Here is a 25,346-nt window from a genome sequence, read left to right as displayed (position 1 = left end):
TGCTCAGTTAATTTGAAATGTAACAAAAAAAAAAAGAAAACTTGAAATGAAGCCATCAAATGTATGTTGCGTAGAAAGGGCCACTCGACTTGTCATCTCCCGCAAAAGGTTCAACCCGGCGTGCCGCCTGCCGTGTGCCGCCGTCCACGCGCTGACAAGGCTAAAAAAAATGTGGAAAAAAATTTCGGGGCTCAAAAAATTAAAAACTTGCCTAAGCAAATGGGCCCTCGTTAAGCATTCCTCAGGGGGAAACGCACGGAGAAAAAATTACAAACCGGTGTGGTGTAAAAAGCCTACCCAGCTCGGCACACCCACCATCTCCGCATCGCCAGCCGCACATCGCCAAAGAGAGTGCAGGGCGAACGGGTGGGTAAGCCCCCTACTTCAGCTGCGCAATGTACTTGTGCTTCCTGAAGTAGGCCTGAGCGAGCTGCAAATGATTTATGTTTTCGCCCACGGTGGTCCTCTTCTTAATTTTTGTAATCAATGCGCTGGTAATGCTGCACAGGTTTTTGTAGCTCTTCAGGTTGTTGCTAATTATTTCTCGAATGGTGTGGATGGCGTCCTTTTTTAAGAAGACCATGGTGTTGCCGATCTGTGCGGTCAGGTGGAAATGGTGAGAAAGATGCGATGAGGTCGAAATTGTGAGAAAGATACGATGAGGCGAAATGGTAAAAGCGATGCAGTCAGGAAAATTTCTGTCGACCCCCACACACACAAACCCCCTTCTGCAAACATCAATGTTTGCCTTTTCGCAGAGGGTTCAATTCCACTCCAGTATTTCCCCTTCCGCCTCACCTTATACGAATCGTCGCCGAAGTTCCGCTGAAGCATCTTGGAGACCTTGCCCTTGTCGTCCAAGCTACTGTCATTCGAGGTGGGCAGGTCCAAATATTGGTAGTAACTAAGGAAGGAAGAAAAGGTGTATTTGTACTGAAAGAAATATTTTATATTTAGAGTTTCCACAATGGACAAGGAAAACAGCTGAGGGAAAACTTTCCTCTGATTGAAATTATTTTTCTGCTTATTTTCGTTTGGCTTAATGCATTTTATGAAATATATATTTGTGTTTTTCAAGTAGGAGCTGATTTTTTGGAGGTTTTCCAAATATTTAAATGTAATTAAGTTTTTTTTTCCCAAGGATTCCGTCACTTCTACGTCTTCGTACATGCTTCTGACTAGGTCGTTCTTGGAGACCTGCAAAGGGGGTGATAGTGGGAGATAAACGCGCACCGTTATGAGGGAGTAACATCGCATTGGATTGCCAACAAAATGGGGCCACTGTTCAACACGGAACTTGCGCTTTGCTCATATATGGTGCACTAATCGGTGCGCCGATCGGGATGGTCCAATTGTCCGCGCGGCGAAACGGCCCACCTGCAGCATCCGCAGGATGTTGGGCGACAAAATGTCCTTATTCTTCGAAATGAAGTTTGAGATGCTGTAGGTGACGTCGCTAACGGTGTGCTTGATGACGAAGCTGCCGTTCATGTCCCTTTTGCACGTGGCGTACTGCGGGTGCTTGGCGAACTTGTTCGTGTACACGCCCACGATGGACTGGGGGGAGGCGGCGAAAAGGTGAGCGGGATAAAAGCGGAAAACTCAGCAAACACGGCAAACGTGACGAAGAAGCGAAATTGCTTAACATGACGATGCAGGGTAAAATGCAAGCGTGCCCCCCAATTTCACACATGCCCATTCGCACACTTGCGCGGGGCCCACCTCGTCCTTCTTCCCCGGGGCCAGGCAAGAGTCCTCCAAAATGGAAATCACGCTGGTCTTCCCTCGAAGCAAATCGATGATACTCTCGTTCGTCGTGTACTTCACCGACTCAGCGATGATGCCCTCGCTCTTGTAAAGGTTGGACTCCTTCTCGTACACCACGTAGAGGTATATGTTGTGAATCTCCTCATTGGCTATGTTGATGAGTAGCTGCTCCAAAGAATTTTTCAAAAAAATTTCAAACCCGAAAATGTCAAGGATGCCTATATATCTATCCAACTCCTTGTTGTTGTTTAAAAACTCATTTATCTTCTTCGTAATGTGCTCAAATATTTTGTTATATATATCCTTCGAAATGGATCGGCAAATGGAGAGGGACTCTTCAACAGATAGTGGAATTTCTATCCTCTGCTTTGCTATATTCTTTTCTGTGAATGTTAGGCTGTTGCTCAAGCTGACGTAGTCGATGCCCAACAAGTCACTCGTCTCCTGAACAACTTTTAAATTTTCCTCACTCAGCTCGCTGCAATTTGTTTTCCCGCCCTTCTCAATTTCGTTAAATTCGATATTGCCCAGTAGCATTATTCCTGAGCAGCGCGGAAAAAAAAAAAACAAATAATAAAATAAAACAGAAGGAAACACAAAAAGGTGATTACATTGCAGATCTACATTTTGCACACATGGACATGTCCATCAAATCGATGCGGGTGGAGACGCCACACAGTTGCACATTTCTACCTGATAGGGTCAGGAACAGGTCGTCCTTCAAGCTGGACATATTCATTTTGTCCATGGAAGTCATCAAATTCTCAAAATCTTTGGCGTCGTCAATTTCTGCGGAGGGGGGGTAGGCGGCAAATGGGGGAGGCGGTAAATGGGGAAAGCGGCAAACGGGGTAGCAACACTACGGACAAACTACTAAGCTCGCCGTTGGTCACCACCATTCTGACCAAACATTTTCGTTTATTATGCTGCCCTCTTTTGCTGCCCTCTTTTTCTACCCTCTTTGCACCCACCCGGTATGGTAACGGACTTGTTGGAAATGTACTTGTACTCCGTCTCCGACTTAATGTTGTACTTTCTCTTCATCTCGCTGCTCATCCCTTGGAGGATTTCGTAAAAAATGTGGTAGCATCTTTCCTCTTGCTCCTGAACAAGTTGAGAAGGTGGAAAATATACAATCAGGTAAGCAAGTGTACAAAGGAAGGGGATCACCAAATGGATATCAAACAGGTGGCGCAGCTTCGGAAATGCCTTTCGCCATGCCATCCCTCTGTTTAACCCCTATGTGGACTTTCTCCCCCCCAAAAAAAGACCTACCTGTGAAACAACTCTTATCTTTTCCAAGAGAAAAATTTCAATGCAGGAGGAGACAATGTTCTGGTTTTCGTCCAACTGAATTTTAATGTACTTTCCGTACCTGCTGGAATTGTTATTCTTTATAGTTTTGGCGTTTCCGAAGGCCTACATGTGGGCAGTAAATGGAGGGGAGGGGGAAAAAAAGGACGCGTTGCGCTTAACATGTGCATGTTCGTAAGGTCGTAGCCGAAACCGCGACGGAAGTTATCACGTCGGTGTAGCTGCTCAGTGGGACAACACTATTGTCCGCACTTGCGACAAAATGGAGCCCCCATGGAGGAGAAAAAACACACAATGCTGATGACGGCACCGGGTTGTAAAACTCCCATTTGGTCAGCTCGCGGGTAAAAGAGCACACACACAGACAAACATATGTACATACGCACGAGCGCCCACTCGCAGCCGAGCCAGCACCTCTAGTATAAAGTTGGAGTCCCACAACGTTTTCGAAATGCTGTTGTCCTGCTTGACCCCAGAGAGGTAAAACTTAATAACCAGCTTGGAGGCCTCCGTTTTACCAGACCCACTTTCGCCGCTTATAATAATAGACTGACAATTCTTAGTATTTATAAAATCGAGCATTGCATCCTTCGCATACGTGTAGACATGCGGAGGGAGTTCGTCCGAATTCCTCGTTTTGTAATCTTCCATATTGACGTCAATAATTTGGTATGGGTTGATCGAAATTAACATTGGCTCTGCTATGGTGTAGATAAAATTCTTTTCATACCTCATGGCCAGGGTGTTTAAAACCTCGGCCGAATTTTGGTGCAGCATATCGTTTAGCCTGTGACTATTTACATTCACCATATTGTTACAGTTAAACAAGTGCTCCTTTTTCACTACATACTCGCTGTTCGTCTCTGGGCAGATTTCCTTCACTCTGTAATTGTCTCCATCGACGCTAAGCACTAAGCATTTGAAGAAAACAAGATCGGGGTAACGGTCCACATTTGGACTTTTGTAGGTCCACACATAAAACTTTTCGATATCATTTTCAATTTTGTTCACCAATTCGCTATTAATCCTGAAGTAGTTACTTAGTTCGCTAGCTTTATTCATCGTTGTAGGTTCAAATTGTCGACTTCTACATGTGTAGTTTTTCCTTTTTCGTATCTATTTTTTTTTTTTTACCTCATCGTATAAGGTGTGTGCAAAGTAGGTACATGCAACTCGCGCATGCTACTTCTTTTTATTTTATCTAAAATTTAAGATAAATAATGTGAACGAGCTGGAAGAATTGCATCCTTTTTTGGGCATTTTAAAAAAAAAGTTTCTTAAAATTCGAAAGCAGCATAGTGTGCATCCTCCCACGCTTGCCGTTTCTCCGTTCTGCTACCTGTTTCTTACTCGTGCGCAAATTCGTGGCACCTGTTCTACATACGACACATATCTGCATGTAATGCGTTTGTAGTGGGTCAATATTTTTTCCTTTCCAAAATTACACAATAATGGGAAAAAAATAAGTTTCGAAAAAAAAAACGCCGTTACATATATTTTGCAGAAAAGAAAAAAAAAAAAGAACAGGAGCCAATTACAAGCATCATTTGTGTTGTAAAAAAAAAAAAAAACCTCAATTTTCTCTTCTACCTTTTTGTGTGCACATTTTTTTTTTTTTATTCTGAACAAGCTGTTCATACAAAAAAAAAAAAAAAAAAAACAGTTGTCACAAAGCGAAATAAACAGTTCCGTTTATGCGCTTATTTATCTATTGGGGAACACAAATTGGGAGAGTAAAAATTGCGCTCACTCCGTTCACAATTACTGCTATTGTAATGATGCAAACGGAAAAAAAACTACGTTATAGACCACCCGAAAATGCCAAAATGTTACACTAATTGGTGCTAGCCAGCGAGCTTTTTTTTTTTCGCCCTTTTTTTTTCCCTTGGGGAAAACCATTTTGGCTACCTGTTCAGGCTAACCATTCGAAAATATTTTCCTCATATTTTTAAATTAAAATCGTGGCTACGAAATGTGCTAAAGAGGAGGCCAACTGTAACTTTAATTCCTTTTACGCGTTAATAAAAAAAAATTAAAAAATTTAAAGTAAAATGGCAACGTTGTGAAGTTATGCATCGATGAAGTGAAGAAGTGATGAAATGACGAAGTGGTGAAGTGCTGAGGCGATGGAGCGATACGCCGCGGCGAGCCCAAACGGGAACGAATTCCCGCGCCCACACAAACGTTGGCGCCACACGTAACACACATGTTGAGTCGCTCATTTTCAAATTCTGTTATGCCTGACTCTTGGTTTAATTCACCTTCACCCAGTTTACCCCATTCACTCGTTCACTTCGCATTCGTTAAGTAATCCCTTGTAGGTGTCAACCATGACGTGCTGAACGATGGTGTACATTTTCTCCTTGGAATCCTCATCTTCGTTTCTCTTTCTTTCTATTTTTACGCGAACTCTATTGGGTGGGTTCCTGATGCCCTTGGACCATATGAACTTGTTCAGCTTAACGTCCAAACGTACGTCCTGCAGGAATTGAGGGGGGCAACATGACAAGCCATTCGCGCAAGAACGCACATATAACGCACATGCACACATATTCGTGTACAGCGGTGCCTGAACGTACGTATAAACCCGCGTTGGCACATCTGTAGGCAAAGCTTTCACACACGTTTCCAACGATGTAACAACGTTAGGGAAAATGCAAAGGCGCCCCATAATAGCGGCGACGCATGCGTACCTTTGTGTGCATGAGCTTTCCTGCAATGTTCCTTATCTCCTTGATGGCTCTTGGGGCCTTTTTTTTGTAGCACACATCGTGCGTCAACTTGCTCAGATTTATTGTGATGACTTTCGTCACTGGTTTAAGCGTTTTCTTCTGCTTCTTGACAGCTGCGCGGAGGGGGTTGAAAAAAAAGGGCATCAATATAGCGTTGTATCATACTCAACCATATGCGGGGTTAATTCTGTTGCTCTTCACTCATGCAACACTCATTTCGAGGAACTGTGCTTCAGCCCCCCGGGAGCCGCTCAGTTGGGCTTTGCTTCCTGGCCGTTTTGTTCCAATGCCAGGAAGCCCCGTTTATATTTTTAAGTGCGTCGCTTCGGAGGAGCACATATATCTTTTCTTCCTTCGTGCCTTTCCGCGTTTGCGCTTCTCTTTTTCCCCTCATTTTAGCATTCCCGCAATGGCCTCCTCCATTTCAGCACAAACGCGCAATAATATACGCGTTGGCGCGTACACTGCGCCTTCCTCTTCCCAGTACCTTTCGCCATTTTTGTCGTCCGTGGGAAGTCGCAAAACAGGGATGCTGAAATATATCAAATGGAAATCCACACGACGGATGAAATGTGGCTTCTCTTAACGAAATTTTTAAAAAATTTCCTTCGTTTTTATGCTAAAAAAAAGCTGCTCCTCAAAGCGGTATGAACTACAGCAAAATAAAATAGCATTCCGATTTGTTTCTTTTGTTCTGGCTTAATTTTTTTTTTTATTGCTATTTTTTTCAGTTGCTATTTTTTTAAATTGCTATTTTAAGTTGCTGTTTTTTTAAGTTGCTATTTTTTCAAATTGCTGCATTTTTTCCCCCAATAAGTATGTTTATTAGTAGGTACATATATGCAGCACATGCGTTCACTTTTTGCCGAGCTCCGTATGCGTGCATACGCGGATTCCCCCCTCTGCGTCGCCTCGCGGGATGGTATTCGATTCGATGCGCACGCAGACTATAACTTCGGGGGGGGGTTTCATATTGCATCATATATATGTCGACTTTTTTTTTTTTCCCCACCACTGGGGCTTCGCAATTATACTTGCTTATATAAACGCACGGCCTGCGCGTTTGTCATGCGCACAAGGCGTTGCCGCGAGGATATGCAGCAGAAAAAGGGGGGGAAAATGCAGCCTTTTTTCCTCCCCCCAAAACGTATAAGAGAATAATCCATTTTGGTGTTTTATTTGTTTTGCTCATTTTATACTTTTTTACATCTTTCCCGCAATCCTTCGCGTTCTCTTAAAAATGGGCATTTCCTTTTCCCAGAAGTGAAGGAAAAACGCTGCCGCTTTTTTCGCCGCTTCGCAAAATGTGAAGGAGCGCGAGGGGGTTTTTTCCTGCCCGGGGCAAAAATTGTCAACGGGATACCCCCCACCCTCATTGTGATTTTGTTTTTTTTCCCCCCACTAAACATACCTTTTTTGCTTCATTTTGCAATTCACGCGAAGCGCTTTGCGTTCACATTTCGAAGGAGGCCCATTCAAAAATTAAGTTGGTGAATATTAGCTAATTTTTACCCCCTCGAAAGGGCAAAACAATTTCGCCCCTTAAAAATTGCACAAAATAAGTAAAAACTGGTCCACCATTGTTGCCCCTTTTTAAAGGCCAGCTGTTCTATGTGTACTTCCTTTTAAATGCAGAAAAGGGTGCAGTTTGCGCCGCTTGAGGAAAAAATGCGAACGTGTGGGGGGACAGCCAAATGTTGCGCCATTGCGGAGTAGCATAACTGCGTAATTGAGAGCGTCGTGCAGGGCATCGAAGAAGGGGAGACTTCCCAAGTGGTGTACATCTTCATAGTTGGTTCCTTCCCGGAATGGGAAAAAAAAAGCGGTAAAGCACACCATTTTTTATCACACAAAATTCAGTTGAAAAACAAATAAACCGCGGAATGTGAAATTAGTTGTAGTGGTGATGATGGGTTAGCATGAACCTGTTGGGGGTGACGCCCCGAAGGTATAAATGTGCACATATGCGCTTCGTGAATGCAACTGGATGGACATAAAAAAAAAAAAAAAATGGTTCACCCCTCGAGTGGTTCGTTTGTCCCCCCCTCGACCACGCCGCTAAAAATACTTCCCCAAAAAGTTAAAAACCGAAATGCATTTCCCAATAAGGTTGTACGAGCAAATGTCGAGGAAGTCCTGCCCAGGGGGGGGGTACTTCCTATAATCGTAGCGATAAATTAGGGAAGAATTTTTGACCCACAAATTGTTTGACAACCCTCTGTGCAAAATCTTGGAGTCATAAATGATGACGTCTTGTGGGTTTACATCCGGAATGAAGGATGACCCTGTTTGGTAATATATCTGCAAAAATTTCTTAAAATTTTTAATTTTTTCCTTCCTTTTTATGGACGTAAATAAATGTGTTCCGAGGAAAAATTCAAAATTCCCTGACTCTTCGTTTATCCTGTTTAGCGGCAAAATGACGGTCACCCCACTTAACCCATTGTCCACATGGTGTGACTGAATTTCGCTCAACGGTTCGTTGTTCACCAATTGCAATTCGGATAAAAATATTTTATTATTCCCCTCAGACGATATATTTACCGTTTTAAAATCATTCATTTTTAAAATTTCATTTTTCCCCATCAAATCGTACACATTTTGGTACCCCCCAATGGGTAAGTAGGCATAAATGACGTTCATCCAATATTGCTGCAAATTTGTGAAGAGGTCGCTCACTTTGCTGTTGCGTAGTATGCAGTACTGCCTTCCCCTTGTGGGTCGTATGCAGAAAATGTTATTATCTCTATCCATGAGGAGGGGCGATACGTTCATTTCTTTTTTGTCGAGGAATAATTCTTTTTTTATTTTCTCCAAGTCTTCTTTTCTGAGGAAGTTTTTCAAAACGGCAACTCCGTAGGTTGCCAGGCTGGCCTGAATTTCCTTCACCGTGTCGATGTTCAGGACGTACTTGGCAGGTTCCACGACGGGCTCGCCTTGCACCGCAGCGTCCGTCACGCTGACCGCTGCTTCTGCGTCATCTTGACCAAGCCCCAAGTAGCTGCTCAGCTCCAAGCCGAGATCCTTCCCCACGTTTTCACTGCAGTGCCTGTACGACCGCTTCCTCCTCACAAAGTCGAAAAAGTTGTTCCTCTTGTAATTCACCAGCAGGTAGATGTACGCATAGGCATATAGCTCATCGATCAGAGTGTCCAAAAACTCGCCCACCGATTTAACCTTAACCCTATTGCGCTGAAAAATGAATTCCTTCAAGTGCGTCCAATTTAGGTTCCTCAAAAAGGATTGCACTGCTTGGGAAGTGTGCTCCTCTTCCCCTTCTTGACCCGTAAATGCACACTGACCTTCCATAAAGTTCATCACATCCTCCACAATTGCATCTACACGTTTGTTTGCTTCTACTTTTCTTTTATTCCCATCTTCGATCAACTTTCTTAAATCGTCTTTTTTCCCCTCAAAGAGGTTATTCAAATACTGCAAGTGGTAGTCCACAGGGTAGTAATTATTTGCTGCCCCCGAAATGGCCACAAGGGGCAAATTGAAATTTGCGCATATATTTTCAAGTCGACTCGCATACTTCCTTTTGTCGATAAATTCGAAGTTCTTCTCCGTCAGGTGGAAGTAGATTTTCTGCTCCTCATTTTTGTGCTTTTCCTTTTTCCGCTTAATGTACTCGTTGCACACTCCTGCGGGGGGCCGTCGCAAAGGGGGAGTCGTAAAATGGGAGCTACTCAATGGGCAATCGCAAAGTGGACGTCACTCAATGGGCAGTCTCAAAGTGAACGTCACTCCTCCTCCCCTTACCCACGTTCAGCGAGACAAAGGACAGGGCGTAGAGCAGGTACTTGTACTCAAACTTGGAGCGCAAGGGGTCCCCGCGTTTAATCATCCTAGTGAACAAATCGACTGGTCAGCTCGCTCCAAGCTTTACAAACGAGCATACAAGCGTGCAAATATGCAAAGATGCAAACATGCAAACATGCACATGTTTACGTATCCATATGTATGTGATTTATCATACCGCTTGGCACTCCCAGTTCGATTTTTTTTTTTTTTTTTTTTTTTTTCCACAAGTGCATGCGACGAAATGGGGTGTTATGCCTTCTTGTTCTTTCCCCGAACGATGCATCTATATGTATGCTGCTTGACTTCCTTTGTGGGGGGAGCGAATCGTGTTCGAGTTGCTTTTCTTGTGGGGAAAAAGAAACAGCTGCTCGAAGTGCATGTGTTGACGCGATGGGGAATTTTCCTCAGGAGCCCCTCCAGAGGGAGACATTCTCAGGGAGCAGCAAAGGAAGGGCAAACGGAGTGTTTCTTGAAAAGTCAAACCGAGGGCACACTTTGAAGGCACCGCCGAATCGGCCTCTGAACGGGCCAGTGGGCGCACACCGGGGGGCCGCCTCGAAGAAGCACGTCTCTGACAGGCGCGATTTTATTGGTCGCGGCGTCGGTGGCTCCCCCGTGGGAGCGCCATACCAAATTCGAGACTGCGCTGGCACAACTTCGACGCGAAAAAGGGAACACCCACGTGGCAGCGGGGGGTGGGAAGCGGCAAAATAGGAAAAAGTAGAGTAGTTCAAATATAGTAGGCCCAACAAAACGGAAGCACAATTCCCCGCGCGCCAAACACCCGCCACGTTTCTCGAGGCATGCCCGCTCAGAACCGCAAAACGAACGGGCAGGAAAAACCGCGCAAAAACGGTACGCGGTGCTTTTTTCCGAACCTGCACTGGGTGGGCCCAGGCCATATCAAATGCACAAGGCAGTTTCCCCCCTACCTGGTTGATCTCACCCGATCGGAGAATGCCCACACAACTCTCTCCTCAAATGCGAGTCGCCTTTTTCACGCAAACTTCCCCACGTGCACTCCACCTGTGTATATGTAACTACTTCAATGAGTACAGTGGCAACAAGCCAGTTGACGTGTTCCTTCCGTAGGCACATTCTTACACGTAGGGGAAAAGCCTCTACTTCCTGCGAGCTCTCCCGTGCAACTCCCGCCTACATGCGCAAAAGGCAAAGGCAAAAGGCAGCACGAAGATTTGTACGTAGCTACTACCCAAGAGCATGTTTAAGTCAATCCCCTGAGTTACCTCCCTAGGGGTGTGCCATTCCGGGTTCACGTTTGGATTTATTTTTATTTTTCCTTTTTTTTCCTATTTTTTTTTTTATTTTTTTTTATTTTTCCCCTACTTTTGTAACCCTACCGCTTAACGCGCAGTTGCAGAAAGGCGTCATTTTTTCACGGCGAAGATACTCATGCGCATTTTACACCGACCCACAGATGCACAACCGTTTTGCGCGATTTAGCTCCTGCGAGGTGCGAGGCGAGAGGTTGCGCTGAACTCTCCTCATTTCGCGAGGCGGAGTGACCAGCGCGATTACGTCGCTTCGTAGCAGTGGGGGAGAAGGGAACCAAATTGCGTTTACCGAAGAAGGAACCCATTTGCGTTTACCCAAGAAGGAACCCATTTGTGTTTACCCGAGGAGGGAACCCACTGACCTTCCCACCTGCGCACAGGCTCCTCCACACACTAGACGTGCTCCGCCAAAGCGGATCAGCTGCGCAACTCCGTAGCCAACATAGAAGAACCCCCGGGGAGAAGGCCCCTCGCGCGGAGGAACGGGCAACATGGGCCGGGTTTGCAAAGCGGACAGCCTGCCAGTGACCTACCCCGAACTCACGTACATCTGCTCCTTCTACCTCTTCCTGCTGATAAGCTTCCTGGTATGGTGTCTACGCAAAAATAGATTCAGAAGCAAAATAAATGAAAGGCACAAATGGAAGAATAGCGAGGCCCACGCAAAAAATGAAAAGGTAGAATTTTTTAACTACATTTATGAGGCGGGGGAAGAGGACGACTCGGATGACATTGTGGTTAGACAAGAAGGGTACCAAAATAGCTTTGTCGGTTTCGCTCTGAAGAATACCTCCATCTTCCTATACGTATGCACCCATGTGATTATCCTCTTTCTAATTGCAAATGAGTATTGCATTCACGAGGGGGGTGAAATCTTGTGGAATGACCGAGCCTTTGTTTTCTTCATTTTTCTGCTCCTCTGCTTTTCCATTACGTATGGCATTTTGACAGTGAGGAAGCACCTGCACAGCTTTTTTTTGAAACCCTCCCTCCTGAAAGATAGTGATTATGTGTTGATATACACCAAGAGCGATGAGTACGCCAATACGTGTAAGACCTCCCTGAGGCGAAGTTTCTTTCATGCCCTTAGTTGGGCTAGCAGATGGTCTCACACGTTAAGAAGACGCTTCCGGCACTATGTGAATGTGTATGTGCGCTACCAGGGGGTGATAAAGCGCGCGCTCCTTTTGGAAATTACCAAGTGGGGCTTCATCCACAGGGGGGCAGAATTTGGAAGCGCGCGCCCAGGCAACAGTGAGGAGGGGCGAAGCCACCACGGAAAGTATGAAGACATTTTGGAGGACCCGCGTTTGTTAGGCGGCCACGCGAGGAAGGGGGCCAGCAAAGCGGCGGGGAAAGCGTCAGGCAAAGCGATCGGCAAAATGGGCGGTATAGTGCCCCCCCCGGTGGAGACCAAAGGGGCCGCCCCCCCGCTAACCGTGCACAAGGTAAAAGTGCAAACCAGCGAAAAGAACCTGCGCTACTTCTTCTTCAGAAGCATGAAATACGTCTACAACGAAGAGAAGGACGCCTTCCACAACATCGCGCTCACCATTGAGGAGAAGGTAAACAGCCTCGACTTCAATTTCCTACTGAAGAAGGGGGGACTAAATAACAGCGAAATTGTTAACAACCTGAATGACTACGGCTATAACAATATACACCTCGAATTTTGCTCCTTCTTTAAAAGCATAAAAAGAGAGCTCCTGGATGGGATCTACATGTTCCAGCTATTCATAACATATAAAAATTTTTTTTGGAAGGAGGTAATAACTTCCCTCATTTGGCTAGTCATTTCATTCCTAAGTGTTGTAAACAAAATTAGGAAAAATGAAAAAAATAAAAAAGAAATTTATGAGAATATCCAATCGAGCAACAACACCGTCGTGACGGTGTATAGGAATTCCATCGTTCAACATGTCCCCTCTAGTAACTTAACCATAGGAGATGTCATCATCATCAATTCTACGATGACTATGCCGTGTGATTGTGTCCTTCTGACGGGGCAAGTGTTAGTAGATGAAAGTTTGCTCACTGGGGAATCCAGGCCTATGAAAAAGACGTGCATATCAAATTTGAGCTCCTTCAACTCCTTTGACAGTGGGATCTACTCATCGTCTAGTGATTCCTTCCCTTTTGGGGAAACTCCCAAGGGGAAGAAGTCCCAATGGAAGAACGCTTCCCCACATGCAGCCAATCCGTTAAGTGACCAATTCAGGGGGAACACCAACCATGAGAGATACACCAAAGGGGAGTACTACCGAGCAAAGAGAAACTTCCACCACAACAATATTTTATACTCTGGAACGGATGTCATTTCCACGATGAACGCCACAGAGAGCATCTACGCAGTGGTGATCAGTGTCAGCATATACACCTACAAGGGGAAGTACATGCAGAATGTTCTCTTCCCAAATCCACTCCTCTTCAAATACGACTCCCAACTACCCATCGTCTTTCTCTTTACCATTCTCTTTTCCCTCATATGCATGTATTTCCAAATACGTTCCCTGGGACTTAACATGACCTCCATTTTTTACACCATCGGGACCATGTCACAGATACTACCTGTGTGGACCCCCGTTGTTCTAAACATGGGGTTAAACATATCAACGAATAGATTGAAGGAGGAGAAAAACATCCGGTGCATTGCTCCATCGAGAATTCCCATCTGCGGGAAAATTAGGATCTTTTTTTTCGACAAAACGGGGACTCTCACGGGGCACAAAATTGAATTTTCAGGCGTCCATTTTAGCAACAACGTTTTGAATGAACAGAAGGGGCAGCTGTGTGCACGGGAAAACCACAGCAAGAGCGTTTCAGACGATACGTACGATGTCAAGTATGAGAGTTACTACCCCTCCAGTAAAGTCAACTTCAGTTCGGTTGGGAAGAGCGCTTCGCCTGGAATGGAGGATGCCCCTCGGGGGGGGAGCAGCGTCCCCCATGGAGGGGCCTCCTCGGGTGGCGGCTCACAAAGCGATCAAAATGTTGTAGCGGTGATGGATCATATGAGCGGGGCACCCCACGCGGATGGCGCGTCCGCGCGCTCGCTTTACTCGAGCGTCGACGAGGGGGTTGCTCCCGTGGTGGTTCCTTCGGGCCAGGCCGCGAACGGCGCGAGCAGCGCGAGCGGAAGAGAAAGCGGCCCGGTTGTAGGGGATAACGACCCGGTTGAAGACAAAATGGGGGTATCTGGCGACGCCTGCCGCGCCGGGGAACCCCCCGACGGGGCAAACGCCAGCCAGCCCTCCAGCGGAGACATCTTCCAAAGCTACGACGAAACGGATGAGAATAGGTACCCTGAAAATCAGAGCAAGGAGGTCCCCATTGGGGGAGAAGCGCAAACGGGAGGGCCCCCCCATCAGGGGGACCCCATCGGAGGAGCTAACCCTTCAACTTTGCCAAATGGCGAGAAGGAAAACCCCAATGAGGAATCATTTTTACGTGAAGCGGAGGAACAACACACCCTGGAGAGCAAAAGCTTTTCCATCGAAATGGACACAGATGAGTCCCCCAAAAGGGCCAAGAAGCAGAGGGAAAGTACCCCCATTGTGGGACGCGAAAATGTTAGTCAAAAGTCAGCCGAGGAGGAAACTGAGCAGATGGGAGAGGAACCCCCGATGAGGAGCTGCCACTTCAACGAGTCAAACTCGTCCATGAATTCTATCACGTCACTGCTTTACAACAGCAAATTGATGTGGGCAAATAAAGCCACGCTGAAAAATACCCCTCCAAATTATCACCTCCTTGTGTACGCCCTCGCCGGCTGTGCCTGCGTCTACAGCGACACCCTCACTGAGAATGTATACGGCCACGAAATAGACAAACGATTATTCGAAGCCACCGAAATGAAAATAAGCAACTACATTAACAAATACAACATGAATGTGAAGAAGGTCTCCCTAAAAATCAATTACACATTTAAACATTTTGATATTCTTAAAACATTCGAATTTGACTACTTCACAAAAATCTCGACGACGCTAGCGTATGGCTACTTTAACTTGGGGGAAAAAAATTTCGTCGTTTTTTCGAAAGGCTCTTTTGATAAAATTTACAGAAAATGCATCAAAAATGAAGAAGTGCATTTTTTTAAAAAGAAAGAACAAGAATATAGCAAAAATGGGTTCTACGTAATTGGGCTAGCCTTTCGAATCATAGGCGGCATGTCCTTTGAGGAAATACTACAGCTGCCAAGGGAGGAGTTAGAAAAGGACATGAGCTTCTTATCGCTCATCATGTTTAGCAATTACATTAAGAAGGATGCCGGGTTGGTTATTCAAACTCTGAAGGGCTCCTCCATCAGGCCAGTCATCCTTACCGGCGATAATGCCTACAACTGCCTCTACGTGGGGAACAAAATTGGCCTCTTCAACAGCATTAACTTTTACGAGTCCTTCCTCTCCATCAGCATGAACGGGAAGGAGCACTCCAACGATAATTCGAACTCCAACGCGAACGCGAGCTCCAACTCAGCGGAGGGGATACTAAACGAGCGAGAGAACCTGTTCCTCTCCACCGAGACGAAATTTTTGTCATTTGAAAATTTTATCAAGTCGAACGCACAAGGAGGGGGCGAAGACGCATCCGAGCAAAGGGGGAGGGAAGTGACTCCTCCTGTAGTGGGAACGCACGAGAAAGGGGAGGAAGTGGGGACCCCCCAAAATAGCCGCCTCCCCAGGGGGGCGTCCTCCAAGATCTACCGCGATATGGACGAGGACTACGCGGGGGGAGAAACCACAGCGCTGCTCCATGGCGGGCAAAGGCCTTCCCAGGGGGGCGCGCCAAACGGACACCCCGCCTCGAACGGTGGCAGCCGCTTCCCCGTGGAGGAGGCCCCCTTCCTCGAGGCAGTCAGCCAAGTGAACCCCCCTCACAGCAAAAACTCGTGCTACACAAACGAGCAAAACGAACAGCGAAGCGAAAATGTTATTGTCTACGGGTACATGCAAGAACCCCCCACCGACCTCGTATTCGTCAACATACAAAATGATAAAAGGGTTAATTCGCAAGAGGTGCTCTTTGGAAATGCCTACAAAGAAATCATCCTAACGGGAGAAGCATACACTTACATACGGCACACCATTTTTGACATTTCAAATGAAGAGGAGGATATCCCTTCCTATGGTAACGTCGAAAGGTTGGAAGGCTACAAGAACTTCCTCCTACGTGTACGCATCTTCTCCCGATTAACCCCAAACAACAAAATAGAGGTGATAAAAGATTTCATCAAATACGACTACATCTCTGGCATGTGTGGGGATGGAAGCAACGACTGTGGAGCTTTAAAAATTTCTCATGCAGGGTTGGCCCTATCAGATGCAGACACGTCCGTTGTGTCCCCATTTAGTAGCAAAAATGATAATATAAAAAGCGTCATCGATGTGTTGAGGGAAGGAAGAGCCTGTCTAGTCACCTCTATCAACTGCTATAAGTATATGCTGCTTTACGGCTTCATGATTTCCGTTGTGAAAATTGTCCTCTTTATGAATGCCCACGCGGTTATGTCCGAATATGGCTACCTCTTCTTCGACAATGTCATTCTACTATTGCTGGCGAAATCTATGACTCTCTCCAGACCAGCTAGGAAATTAAAAACACAGACGCCCACCTCAAGTATCATTGGTGCTCAGACTATCATCTCTTTACTCTCCAATTTGGTTGTTAATTTTTTTTTCCTTTACATAATCATGCTACAGTTTTTTTATGTATACGATTTACCGTCGTCGTATGAGATGAACAGCTCTGCGCCCAAGTCTTCCTGGTGGCTCATGAGCGATAACTACGAGAGCTTTTTGGCCTGCGTGTGGTTTTGCTTCCAAATTGTGAACAGCGCCTTCATCTTCACCTTCGGCGGCAAGTACCGCAAGCCCATCTTCTCCAACTACACCTTCATGGGGTGAGTGTGATTAGCGGCGTGACCAGCGGTGTGATCGGCGGTGTGACGGGCGATTAGCCCAGTGATGTGCCAAGGGGTGAATGCCTAGCACTGCTCATCCGATTAGTGCCCACCTAACCGCTTCTCCTCACCGCTTCTCCTAACCGCCCCCTACTCAACACTGCTCCCTCCCCCCACGCAGGTACTACTGCCTCATCAACAGCTTCCTGCTCTACCTGACGGTCGGAGGGCCCAACCGACTCACGTGCCTCTTCCGAATGAACTGCAACGACGAAGTTTCCAGAGCAACCAAATTCAAAGTTCTAGACCTATTCTCCTACTCAGCCAGCGGCCTAAGTTTCTACGGCCCAAACGGAAACAACATCCTCACCACGGGCCACAAGCTGAAGTTCCTTTTTCTAAATCTTCTAAACATAGCCGCCAACATTTGCATATCAAAATACGTTTTGTGCGAGCCGCTGTACAACATGGTTAGGCGGTTCTTCAACTTCCAGAATAGGAAGGTCCCCGTGTAGCCTCCTGGGGAGTGGCCATCACCACGATGACCATCTTCTTTCCCAACACGCGGGCGAACTGCTCCATGTTGACCGACGTTTCGCAGCGCCTCCCTTTTCTGTGTTCGCCTTATGCGCTTCCACGTTGTCTTTACTTTGTTTCTTTTTTTTTTTTTTTATTTGAAACCTATCCAATTGCCGGGGGGAGTTCCCCCAGGTGGCATTTCAAACCGTTTCGCCATCGGACACTCGTGATGAGGTCTGTGCGGCTTTGGCCTGGCCGCTTCCGCCGCTTCACCCCTTAATCGTAATTCGATTAATAAGTTGGCATGAAGCAGGTCAACTCATGTTAGCAGCAAATGATGAGCTGCGTTGTGGGTAAAAACAAACTGCGCATGGAGCGAGCGGGGAGAGAATAAGCGCTACGAATGTCTGGGCAAATGGAAGGCTCATCACGCATGACTATACACGAATGCCGCTAAACGCACAAACGGGCTAACAAACGGGGTGCGGCAAGGGGGAACCCCTTCACTGAGCATCACTTCGCCCAGTTTTGCTAAAATTATAATTTTACGAAATGTAACAGAACAGGTGGGAGCACACATCAGGCTTTCACTTGGAGGGCAGCCCCACTTATGCACACACGGGTCAGTTGCACCAAACGAACAACCCCCTGTGGCCCATTCGCCCTTCCACGTGGAGCCATTCACATCGAGGGGGCACCCTACATTCTCGGACGCCTACAAAAAAAACAAATACTCTATTTTAAAAAAAAAAGGAAAAAAAAATTAATTAATTAATGTTCTAAGCGATACAGCAACCGAATGGACACAGAGACACTCAGAACGGCCAAACGGGTGGGCGCACCTTGCGGTTAACCCAGCTTTGCCTCAACTCACTTTCGAAAAAGCTCTTCTTGGAGTTCTCCTTAACACACCCGTGCGCGTCGAAGTAGCGGTGGGGCAGGCAGAAGATCCTTTTGCATTTCTTGCAGGTGTAATTGTTGATGCCGTTCAGGGCCTGACGAGTGTGGCGGTTATTCCGGCAGAGGAAGGGGGGGAAAAGTAAAATGCGTTTCATTATTCCTATGCGTGTGAGTAGCCTTAATTGTGCGCGCAAACGTGTGTTCACTCAAAGGGGGTCCCTCTACGGGCGCATGGCGTGGTTGCTCCATTTGGAACATCTTTTGATGCCCGTTCTATCTTTCCGCTTGGCCACTTTTTCAACTGGGCCAGCCTCGCCTCCTCACCGTTTTGCAGCCCTTCTTGCCGCACATCATCAGGGACTTCTTCTTCTTAAAGGTGCACTTGTGACTTAGGTGTTTTTCTATTTCCTCGTCTTTCTGCAATTTTGAAGGAGGGGCGTTTGAGTGTGGCGCGGGCAGTTGAGTGAGTCAGCTGATGTGTGAAAAATGGCGCAGATAAGCACACCCCCAAGTGTGCTGCCGTGTGTGATGCGATGTGTGCTGCCTTGTGTGCCACCACAGCGCGCTCTCTTGACTTACGTCTGGGAGAACCCCATTGCAGTGGTCGCACAGGACGACTCGCTTGGAATCTGCAGCCTTGGACTTGCCGCAGGAGTGGTCCTGAATGTTCCTGTGCAGTTCACAAAACTGACAAGGGGGAAGAAAAAAGGTAGCAAAAAAGTTAGCATGTTTATTAACGCGCTGCTGAAAGGACGGGGTGCCAAAACGTTGACGAGCTAATGCGATGCCTCATCAGTGTGCAAGTGCCCTTTCGCTGGGGACACACACAAAATCGCTCATCATGTTGTCCTTCCAACGCTGCACATGGCTACTATGCTCCGCTCAGCAATCACACGCTTTACAGCGCGGACATTTAAATTTTTTTTTTTTTTTTTTTGTACACTTAAACCGCAGTATTCACATTTAAAGGGGAGAAAGTCATGGTACCTACATCCGTCCAGATCGCACTTTCTCGCAAAGTCGGAGAAGTACGCCATGTTCTTTCACGCGCTGTTACGTCTATCCCACTTTGTGTTTGTGCCTTTTCGCATTTTGTTCGTTGCGCGGCTGGCTACTCCACGGGTGGTCGTTCAGTGGGGGTTACCGCCTCCCAGCGCGCGCGCTCCCCTGTTGGTGCCTTTTTCACAGCCCTGTTTGGCTCTCTCCTCACATTTTTTTGCCTTCTTTATAATTTTTCTAAATTGCCCATCAGGCGCACTGAAAAAGAAAAAAAAAAAAAAAAAAAAAAAACAGTGATTTTTTCTCACACGTATTTTCCCCCAAAAGGGTATACCAAAAAAGGGGGACAAAATAATCTTGCTTATATCCCGCGATCAACGTGACGAAGAAAAAAAAAATTACGAAAATTACACAATGAACCCTTCTGCATGACACTGTTCTTTTAAAAAGGGAGGGAAAAAAGAAAGAGGCCTCTATAACGCCGGATTTTTTTTTCAGTTGCGATTCTCCCCTTTTCATTTGGGTCACCTCTTCGACCGACCTGTTTCAAAATTGCGGGTTTTTTTTTTTTTTTTTTTTTTTTTTTTGTGTTGCTGTAAAGGCAACAATTTTTTTGCAGTGATGACATGTGTAATTCTCCCCTCATAAAGGTAAGTTTCGTTTTCGTTTTGCGCCACGCGGGGGTTCGCGCGCTCCCCCACTACCTCTTATAGACACTGTGCCATCAATCGGCATTTTATCTCCCCACCTTCCCGCTTCGTGAGAGTGCCAAGACAGTTCTGCGCGCTTTTGCCCCCCACAAAACGGCGCGCAACTGTACCTGACCCATTTCGCCCAACCCGTCAACCCGTCAACCCGTCAACCCCTCAGCACGAACAATGTTCTGTCAACACGACGAAAGGACTTTACCAGTAATCCACAGGTGAAAAAATAAACAAAGCAGGTGCACGCGAAAAATTAGCGGACAAATTGGGGAAAACACATTTTGCCCCTCCCCCCCTATGTGCACCACGCAGTGCGTTTTTCTCCTTCGCAATTTTTGTGCACACGCGCAGAATTTTTTTTTTTTTTTCCAACGTTGAGGGAAATTCAAACAAAAAATGTCTGCCACGTTTCTTCGCACGTTCGCTAGCGTACCTCTTCGCACTTTCGCTGTTCCACCTCTGCCCATTTTCGCCGCCACACCTGTTCGCCTCTTTTCCCTGTCGATTGCCCGCTTTTGCCCCTCTCGCGTCCCTGTCCAGTCTTCTAAAAACGCCCCCACACACCGCTTTGTACCAACTCTGAATGGACGTCACGCCCAGTCACTCGTGAAGGCGCTCCGTTTCTTCATTCCCCCGCGCTACACACGTCGCAGCGTTCACCTGGCACAAACCAGTTGTTGAGACTCAGACAAGTCACGCAACTACTTCGCAAAGGCGAACGTGCCCCCCTTGCAGTGCTGGAGGGGGGACAGAGTGCCGCGTGAGTGGGCTACCTCTGTCTCCCCCAATAATAACGCCATACACACATGTGTGTTTGCGCTCATACGCGATTGCGTTCATCTGTGCTTCCGCTCATACGTGATTACACCCATATATGTTTGCGCCCATACGTGCTTCCGCTCATCTGTGCTTCCTCGCCGCGCGCCCCCCTATGATGTTCCCCCCCAGCGTCGTTTTCATGTACATATTTTTCCTCTGCTTCTTCACCCTCTACCTCTGCCTGCTGATCCTGTCCTTCTTCCTGTCCCTCTACGTGTCGCTTCACTTCTTCTGCATGCTTTTTTTTTTCTTTTACATCCTGCTGGAATTTAGGGACAAAATTGAAGAGAAAAATATTAAGAGCCAAGAATTATTATGTTTTTTGCGCCTTCTGTAGTTGTTTTTTTTTTGCCCTCCATTTTGCCCAATTTAGTAAGTACCTTCCACCTCAGCAAAGTAGCCTCTACTTCCCTCCCCTTTGGAAAAGGCACTCTTCGAAATGTGAAACCAGGGGAGGAGCAAATTATTCTTTTCAGGAATTCGCAGCGGCATTACAACAGTGTGCACCCCCAAACGGTTGAACACTTTCTATGCAAAAATGAAAAAGTAGGTGGCCAAAATGGAGGGACCTGTTTCTTTAAGAAGGACCAAACGTTTTCCAAACTGCTTGTCCACCCAACCCTAGTTGATGAGTTGAAGAAAAATAACATCACCATCCCGTCACTCATCCAGTTCGACCTGTTGCAGTATTATAATAAGTGCTTCCCCATGCTGCGAAACGTCATCATCGGTGCTGAAAATGGGATTGGCAAAACGCTCTCCTACATCATTTTCGTTTTGAACCACATCTTGAAACAGTCCAGCAGGCACAACAGAGTCTTCGTCTTGATTTTTCAGTACAGCGGGTTGCTCACTAGGCAGTGCCTCCAAGTCGTCCGGCGCCTCTCCAGGTGGGTATAGCGGCGTCTCGCAAGAAGGGGTGCGCTGAAAGAAGCAGATCCGTCACACGCTTCTTCCTCACCGCACGATTCTTCCTCACCGCACGATTCTTCCTCACCACACGCTTCTTCCCCACCACACGGTTCTTCCTCACCGCACGCTTCTCCCCCCCTCAGAAACGTCAAGGTGAAAAGCACCACCCTGAACCCTACCCCTGTAACCCCCGTAACAACCGTACCCCCCGTGAACCTGAACCCTAACGGAAGCCTCATTCTGATCACCTCCCCAGTGAAGTTCGCCACCTACATGAAGGAAAACGAAGACGCAGTAACTCCCTTTCTCAAAAACTTAGACTTTCTTATAATGGACGAAGTGGACGTCCTGTTCGACGACCCCTTTGTGAAACACATCAAGGCGCTTTACCAACAGATGAGCAAGCTAGCCAACACGAAATACATCTCCATAGTAACTTCCTCCACCCTATGCAATAACGGGAAAAAATCTGTGTACCAGAAAATCAACAAATACGTAACAGACGCCGTTTTGATAAAGACAAACTACCTGCACAATGTACACCCCCTTGTGAACTACCACTTTGTAAATCTGCCCTCATACACTGTTAGTGAAAAAATAAAAGCCATAAAAAGGATCATGTCGAAAGAAAATTACAAAAAAACTCTCATCTTTTGCAATACCCTTACTAGCTGCAATAATGCATATAGTCAGTTGAGCCCCCTTTTTGAGGACATCTACCTCTTCAATTCGTCGTTAAAGAAGGAAGACCAGTTTGCCATTCTGGACATTTTCAAAAACTCAGAGAGGTGCATCCTCGTGACTACTGACATAATTCACAGGGGGGTGGACATCAAGGGAATTACCCACCTGTTCCACTTGGACGCCCCCACCAACATTGTGGTGTACACGCACAGGTAGGGGGTGAGAGCGTGGGGAAAGAGGAGACCCCCCATCGACTCCTCGAATGGGCGCATAAACAGACCGACACACCGTGTAAAACCGCACCGGAATGCACGTTTACCTTCTACTTCTCTTCTTCTCTTCTTTCCCGCTGCTCTTCTTTCCCCCCCTTCATGTGAATGGCTTCCTTTGGGGCTGCCCCACCACCCGCAGAAACGGAAGAATCTCCAGGGGAGCCAGCACAGGAGACATATACCTTTTTAATGACTCGGACAACTTGGTAACCATGAAAATCTACCAGCTTCACAAAAAGAACGTCAAATTTGAAGACATCTTTAGCAGGAAAAGGTCTTTGCGAAAGAATTATAAAAGGGACTTAAAAAAATCCAAGCAGGGGGAAGGGAAGGCGGGACAAAATCCCCAAAGTTCTACGGAACACCCGCTTGAGGGGTGAAGAAATAATACAAAGAAGTTACCTGTACAAGTCGTTTATTTCTTCCAACTTTTTTTTTAAATCTCCTTCGTCGTTTGCTTTTCCATTTGTGCCTTTTTTTAAATTTTGAATGAACTGCATTTTTTTATGAAAAAGGAATGTGCAGTGATTATATTAGTTTATATTTAGATTAGTGGGGGCCTGTGTGGTGGCGCATGCGCTAGGAGAGCAGTGTGCTCGGCTTGTACCTCCCCTCAGGGAGAGATAAACCTACCTGCAGCGTGGCTGATATCTTTTTCAGCTTCTTATTTTTGTTCCGCTCTACCTCGACGAGGTCCTATGGAGACAGCGATCGTTTGGTGAAAGTAGTGGTGGGGAAGATCAACCCTACGCAGAGAATGCTACTCTTAAGCGGCAAGGTAAAAATTGCTGGAAAAAAAAAAGATAATTTATTTTCACTTACTCTGAATTTCTCCTTGGAACTATTATACTGCATGTTTAGCTGTGCCAATTCGCCATGCGCCTCGTATATTGCACTATTCAGTTGATCTGCATTAGACTGACATTCCTTTATTTTGTCCCAAACGTCATCGGCGCTGCCGGTGTAAAGTGGCGACTCCAGGGTCTTCATCAGTTCGCCTATCTCCTTGCGGGAATTCTTCCTTCCGAGGGGGAAGAAGCGAAGGGAACAATTTCCACAACATGGGCATGGTAATGGGCATGGCAATGGGCATGGCAATGGGCATAGCAAAGAGTGCAGCAATGGGTGCAGCATGGGAAACAGAACCACCACGCAGAAGGTCAACAATGGGAAGGGGCATACATGCACGGCCCCTTTTCAACATTTTAAGGAATACTTAAATTCGCTGTATTTTTCCTCCTCTCCCTGGATAACATCGGGCAATTCTCCCAAGAGGGTGTTCAAATTCTGCAGCTTCCTTTTCTGGATGGATATTTCCTTTTTTAAATTTACGCAAGTCAGCTCCTTAGCTTTGTGTGCATCGTCAACGGTGTCTATGGAAACTTGGTTATTTTTGATAATTCGCTGGGACTCCTCTATTTTTTTTTGTTCCTCCTTTTTGATTTTCTCCTTCATTTCCATTATTTTGTGTATCTCCTCGTTTTTCCTGTGCATGTTGTCAACGTAGCTGTAGAACACCTTTTTATTCTCGTCCATTTTGGAAGGCAAAAATGGTATACAGGGAAAGCCTTAAAATTGTACAGCTCAAGCAGGAACAGGATTGCAAAAGAAAGCACACACAGGGGTACCCAGCAATGTGCGCGGGTAAATGTTGCAAATCTTTGGTTAAGTATGCTCTCAAGTAAAGACGTAGACTGAGCGACGGCGTCCGTTGCTTCTGCCACAACGCGTGTAAGCTAAGAACAAGACATTTTAAGGTGTGTAAAAATGTGTGCAAATTGTGACCATTTGTGTTGCGCATTATAGGTCTTTTTTTTTTTTTTTTTATTTCCTGTTCATACTTTATTGCCCAATTTTGTAGCAATTTTGGCTGTTTTTTTTTTTTATATTTCCTGCTCATACTTTTTTACCCAATTTTGCCGCGAATTTGGCTGTTTTTTTTTTTTATTCATTTCCTGTTCATACTTTTTTTTCCTAATTTTAGTGATTTATTGTGCTTTTCCCTTTTTCATCCATTTTGATCATACGGATAAGGAAAACCTCCGCAACATGCACTTTCGATAGAGCGGTAGAACGAGGACATGCCTGACGTGGCATACCATCACAGGTGTTGGCAGTTCCTTTCGTCTTTAACTTAGCAGAAGTGTGCAACATGCGAAAAGGGAACGAAATTTGTGGCGACAGCAACCGTTGCCGCTGCATTTAGACAATTGAAGGGTGGTAGAAAATGTCGCTTTTTAACATTATACACGTTAACTTGACACACTCAAATGTTGCGAAAAAGAGCAACACGGAGTGAACTTCCGTTGAATTTTTTTTTGTCTCATCCCATTAGGGCCTCTTCTCCGCATGCCCCGCACAACGCGCACGTCAACAACTTCGGCAGATTTCCTTCCCTCAAATGGGGACCACGAAGCGTTCGTATCGCACGGTAGAGGTGCCGCTTCACAGTACACCCACATGAAGCACGCAAAATGTGTTAACCGATTAGCTTTAGGAACAAACTCCTGGGGAGGTAAAAAAAGTCGATGCCCAAATATCCAGCGAGAAAAATGTTGAGGACCCCCAACAGGCCCTATAAACATAAGCGCACACTCGGGGGTAATACTTGACAACCTTCTCATTGTGACTTCGCGAATGTGACGATTTTTTTTTTTAAAAATGGCTAATTTTAAAATGGGTAGATTCTCCATCTCGCAAAAGTGAACCGAAAAACGTTGCAT

The 25,346-nt window shown here is 46.2% G+C and overlaps 6 protein-coding genes across 6 annotated transcripts, besides 5 other annotated features; 2 read left to right on the top strand and 4 right to left on the bottom strand.

Moving 5' to 3' along the window:
• Positions 1-379: 379 nt before the first annotated feature.
• PVX_097755 (myosin C, putative) lies at positions 380-4,143 on the bottom strand (the record flags this gene model as incomplete). The annotated part of the gene is made up of 8 exons (XM_001613161.1): positions 380-595; positions 799-1,197; positions 1,378-1,557; positions 1,723-2,309; positions 2,461-2,556; positions 2,739-2,871; positions 3,043-3,186; positions 3,496-4,143. The coding sequence occupies 8 exons, from the start codon at positions 4,141-4,143 to the stop codon at positions 380-382; spliced, it is 2,403 nt and encodes an 800-aa protein (XP_001613211.1).
• Positions 2,669-2,691: a microsatellite.
• A 528-nt stretch (positions 4,144-4,671) lies between the features above and the next one.
• Positions 4,672-4,709: a microsatellite.
• A 90-nt stretch (positions 4,710-4,799) lies between these two features.
• Positions 4,800-4,820: a microsatellite.
• A 200-nt stretch (positions 4,821-5,020) lies between these two features.
• PVX_097760 (60S ribosomal protein L31, putative) lies at positions 5,021-6,633 on the bottom strand. Its single transcript, XM_001613162.1, has 3 exons — positions 6,301-6,633; positions 5,775-5,926; positions 5,021-5,560 (listed from the first exon to the last, which is right to left on the bottom strand). The coding sequence occupies exons 1-3, from the start codon at positions 6,308-6,310 to the stop codon at positions 5,363-5,365; spliced, it is 360 nt and encodes a 119-aa protein (XP_001613212.1). The 5' UTR covers positions 6,311-6,633; the 3' UTR covers positions 5,021-5,362.
• A 166-nt stretch (positions 6,634-6,799) lies between these two features.
• Positions 6,800-6,824: a microsatellite.
• Positions 6,825-7,544: 720 nt separating this feature from the next.
• Positions 7,545-9,660, bottom strand: PVX_097765 (hypothetical protein, conserved; the record flags this gene model as incomplete). The annotated part of the gene is made up of 2 exons (XM_001613163.1): positions 7,545-9,457; positions 9,576-9,660. The coding sequence occupies 2 exons, from the start codon at positions 9,658-9,660 to the stop codon at positions 7,872-7,874; spliced, it is 1,671 nt and encodes a 556-aa protein (XP_001613213.1). The 3' UTR covers positions 7,545-7,871.
• Positions 8,513-8,538: a microsatellite.
• A 1,743-nt stretch (positions 9,661-11,403) lies between the features above and the next one.
• Positions 11,404-17,329, top strand: PVX_097770 (P-type ATPase, putative; the record flags this gene model as incomplete). The annotated part of the gene is made up of 2 exons (XM_001613164.1): positions 11,404-16,814; positions 16,996-17,329. 2 exons carry the CDS (start codon positions 11,404-11,406, stop codon positions 17,327-17,329), a joined length of 5,745 nt encoding a protein of 1,914 aa, XP_001613214.1.
• Positions 17,330-20,323: 2,994 nt separating this feature from the next.
• Positions 20,324-23,174, top strand: PVX_097775 (ATP-dependent helicase, putative). The gene is made up of 4 exons (XM_001613165.1): positions 20,324-20,896; positions 21,029-21,645; positions 21,811-22,563; positions 22,763-23,174. Exons 2-4 carry the CDS (start codon positions 21,071-21,073, stop codon positions 23,001-23,003), a joined length of 1,569 nt encoding a protein of 522 aa, XP_001613215.1. The 5' UTR covers positions 20,324-20,896; positions 21,029-21,070; the 3' UTR covers positions 23,004-23,174.
• Positions 22,894-24,422, bottom strand: PVX_097780 (hypothetical protein, conserved). Its single transcript, XM_001613166.1, has 4 exons — positions 23,840-24,422; positions 23,446-23,644; positions 23,257-23,319; positions 22,894-23,117 (listed from the first exon to the last, which is right to left on the bottom strand). The coding sequence occupies exons 1-4, from the start codon at positions 24,157-24,159 to the stop codon at positions 23,022-23,024; spliced, it is 678 nt and encodes a 225-aa protein (XP_001613216.1). The 5' UTR covers positions 24,160-24,422; the 3' UTR covers positions 22,894-23,021.
• Between the last annotated feature and the right edge of the window lie 924 nt (positions 24,423-25,346).

This window comes from Plasmodium vivax, chromosome 10 (genome assembly GCF_000002415.2).
Source record: "Plasmodium vivax chromosome 10, whole genome shotgun sequence".
Taxonomy (NCBI): Eukaryota; Apicomplexa; class Aconoidasida; order Haemosporida; family Plasmodiidae; genus Plasmodium; species Plasmodium vivax.
The sequence above is the reverse complement of the archived record's forward strand: the minus strand, read 5'-3'. Positions and strand labels throughout refer to the sequence as shown.

Excerpts from the sequence above, each read along its gene's own strand:
- PVX_097780 (XM_001613166.1), bottom strand. The coding sequence starts at position 24,159 with ATGGACGAGAATAAAAAGGTGTTCTACAGCTACGTTGACAACATGCAC. Across the intron at positions 23,320-23,445 it reads GTTCCAAGGAGAAATTCAGA|GACCTCGTCGAGGTAGAGCG; the intron begins GTAAGTGAAAAT and ends CTGTCTCCATAG. Across the intron at positions 23,118-23,256 it reads AGATATCAGCCACGCTGCAG|TTCATTCAAAATTTAAAAAA; the intron begins GTAGGTTTATCT and ends AAAAAAATGCAG.
- PVX_097775 (XM_001613165.1), top strand. The coding sequence starts at position 21,071 with ATGTTTTTTGCGCCTTCTGTAGTTGTTTTTTTTTTGCCCTCCATTTTG. Across the intron at positions 21,646-21,810 it reads GTCGTCCGGCGCCTCTCCAG|AAACGTCAAGGTGAAAAGCA; the intron begins GTGGGTATAGCG and ends TCCCCCCCTCAG. Across the intron at positions 22,564-22,762 it reads ATTGTGGTGTACACGCACAG|AAACGGAAGAATCTCCAGGG; the intron begins GTAGGGGGTGAG and ends CACCACCCGCAG.
- PVX_097760 (XM_001613162.1), bottom strand. Across the intron at positions 5,561-5,774 it reads GAAAGCTCATGCACACAAAG|GACGTACGTTTGGACGTTAA; the intron begins GTACGCATGCGT and ends CAATTCCTGCAG.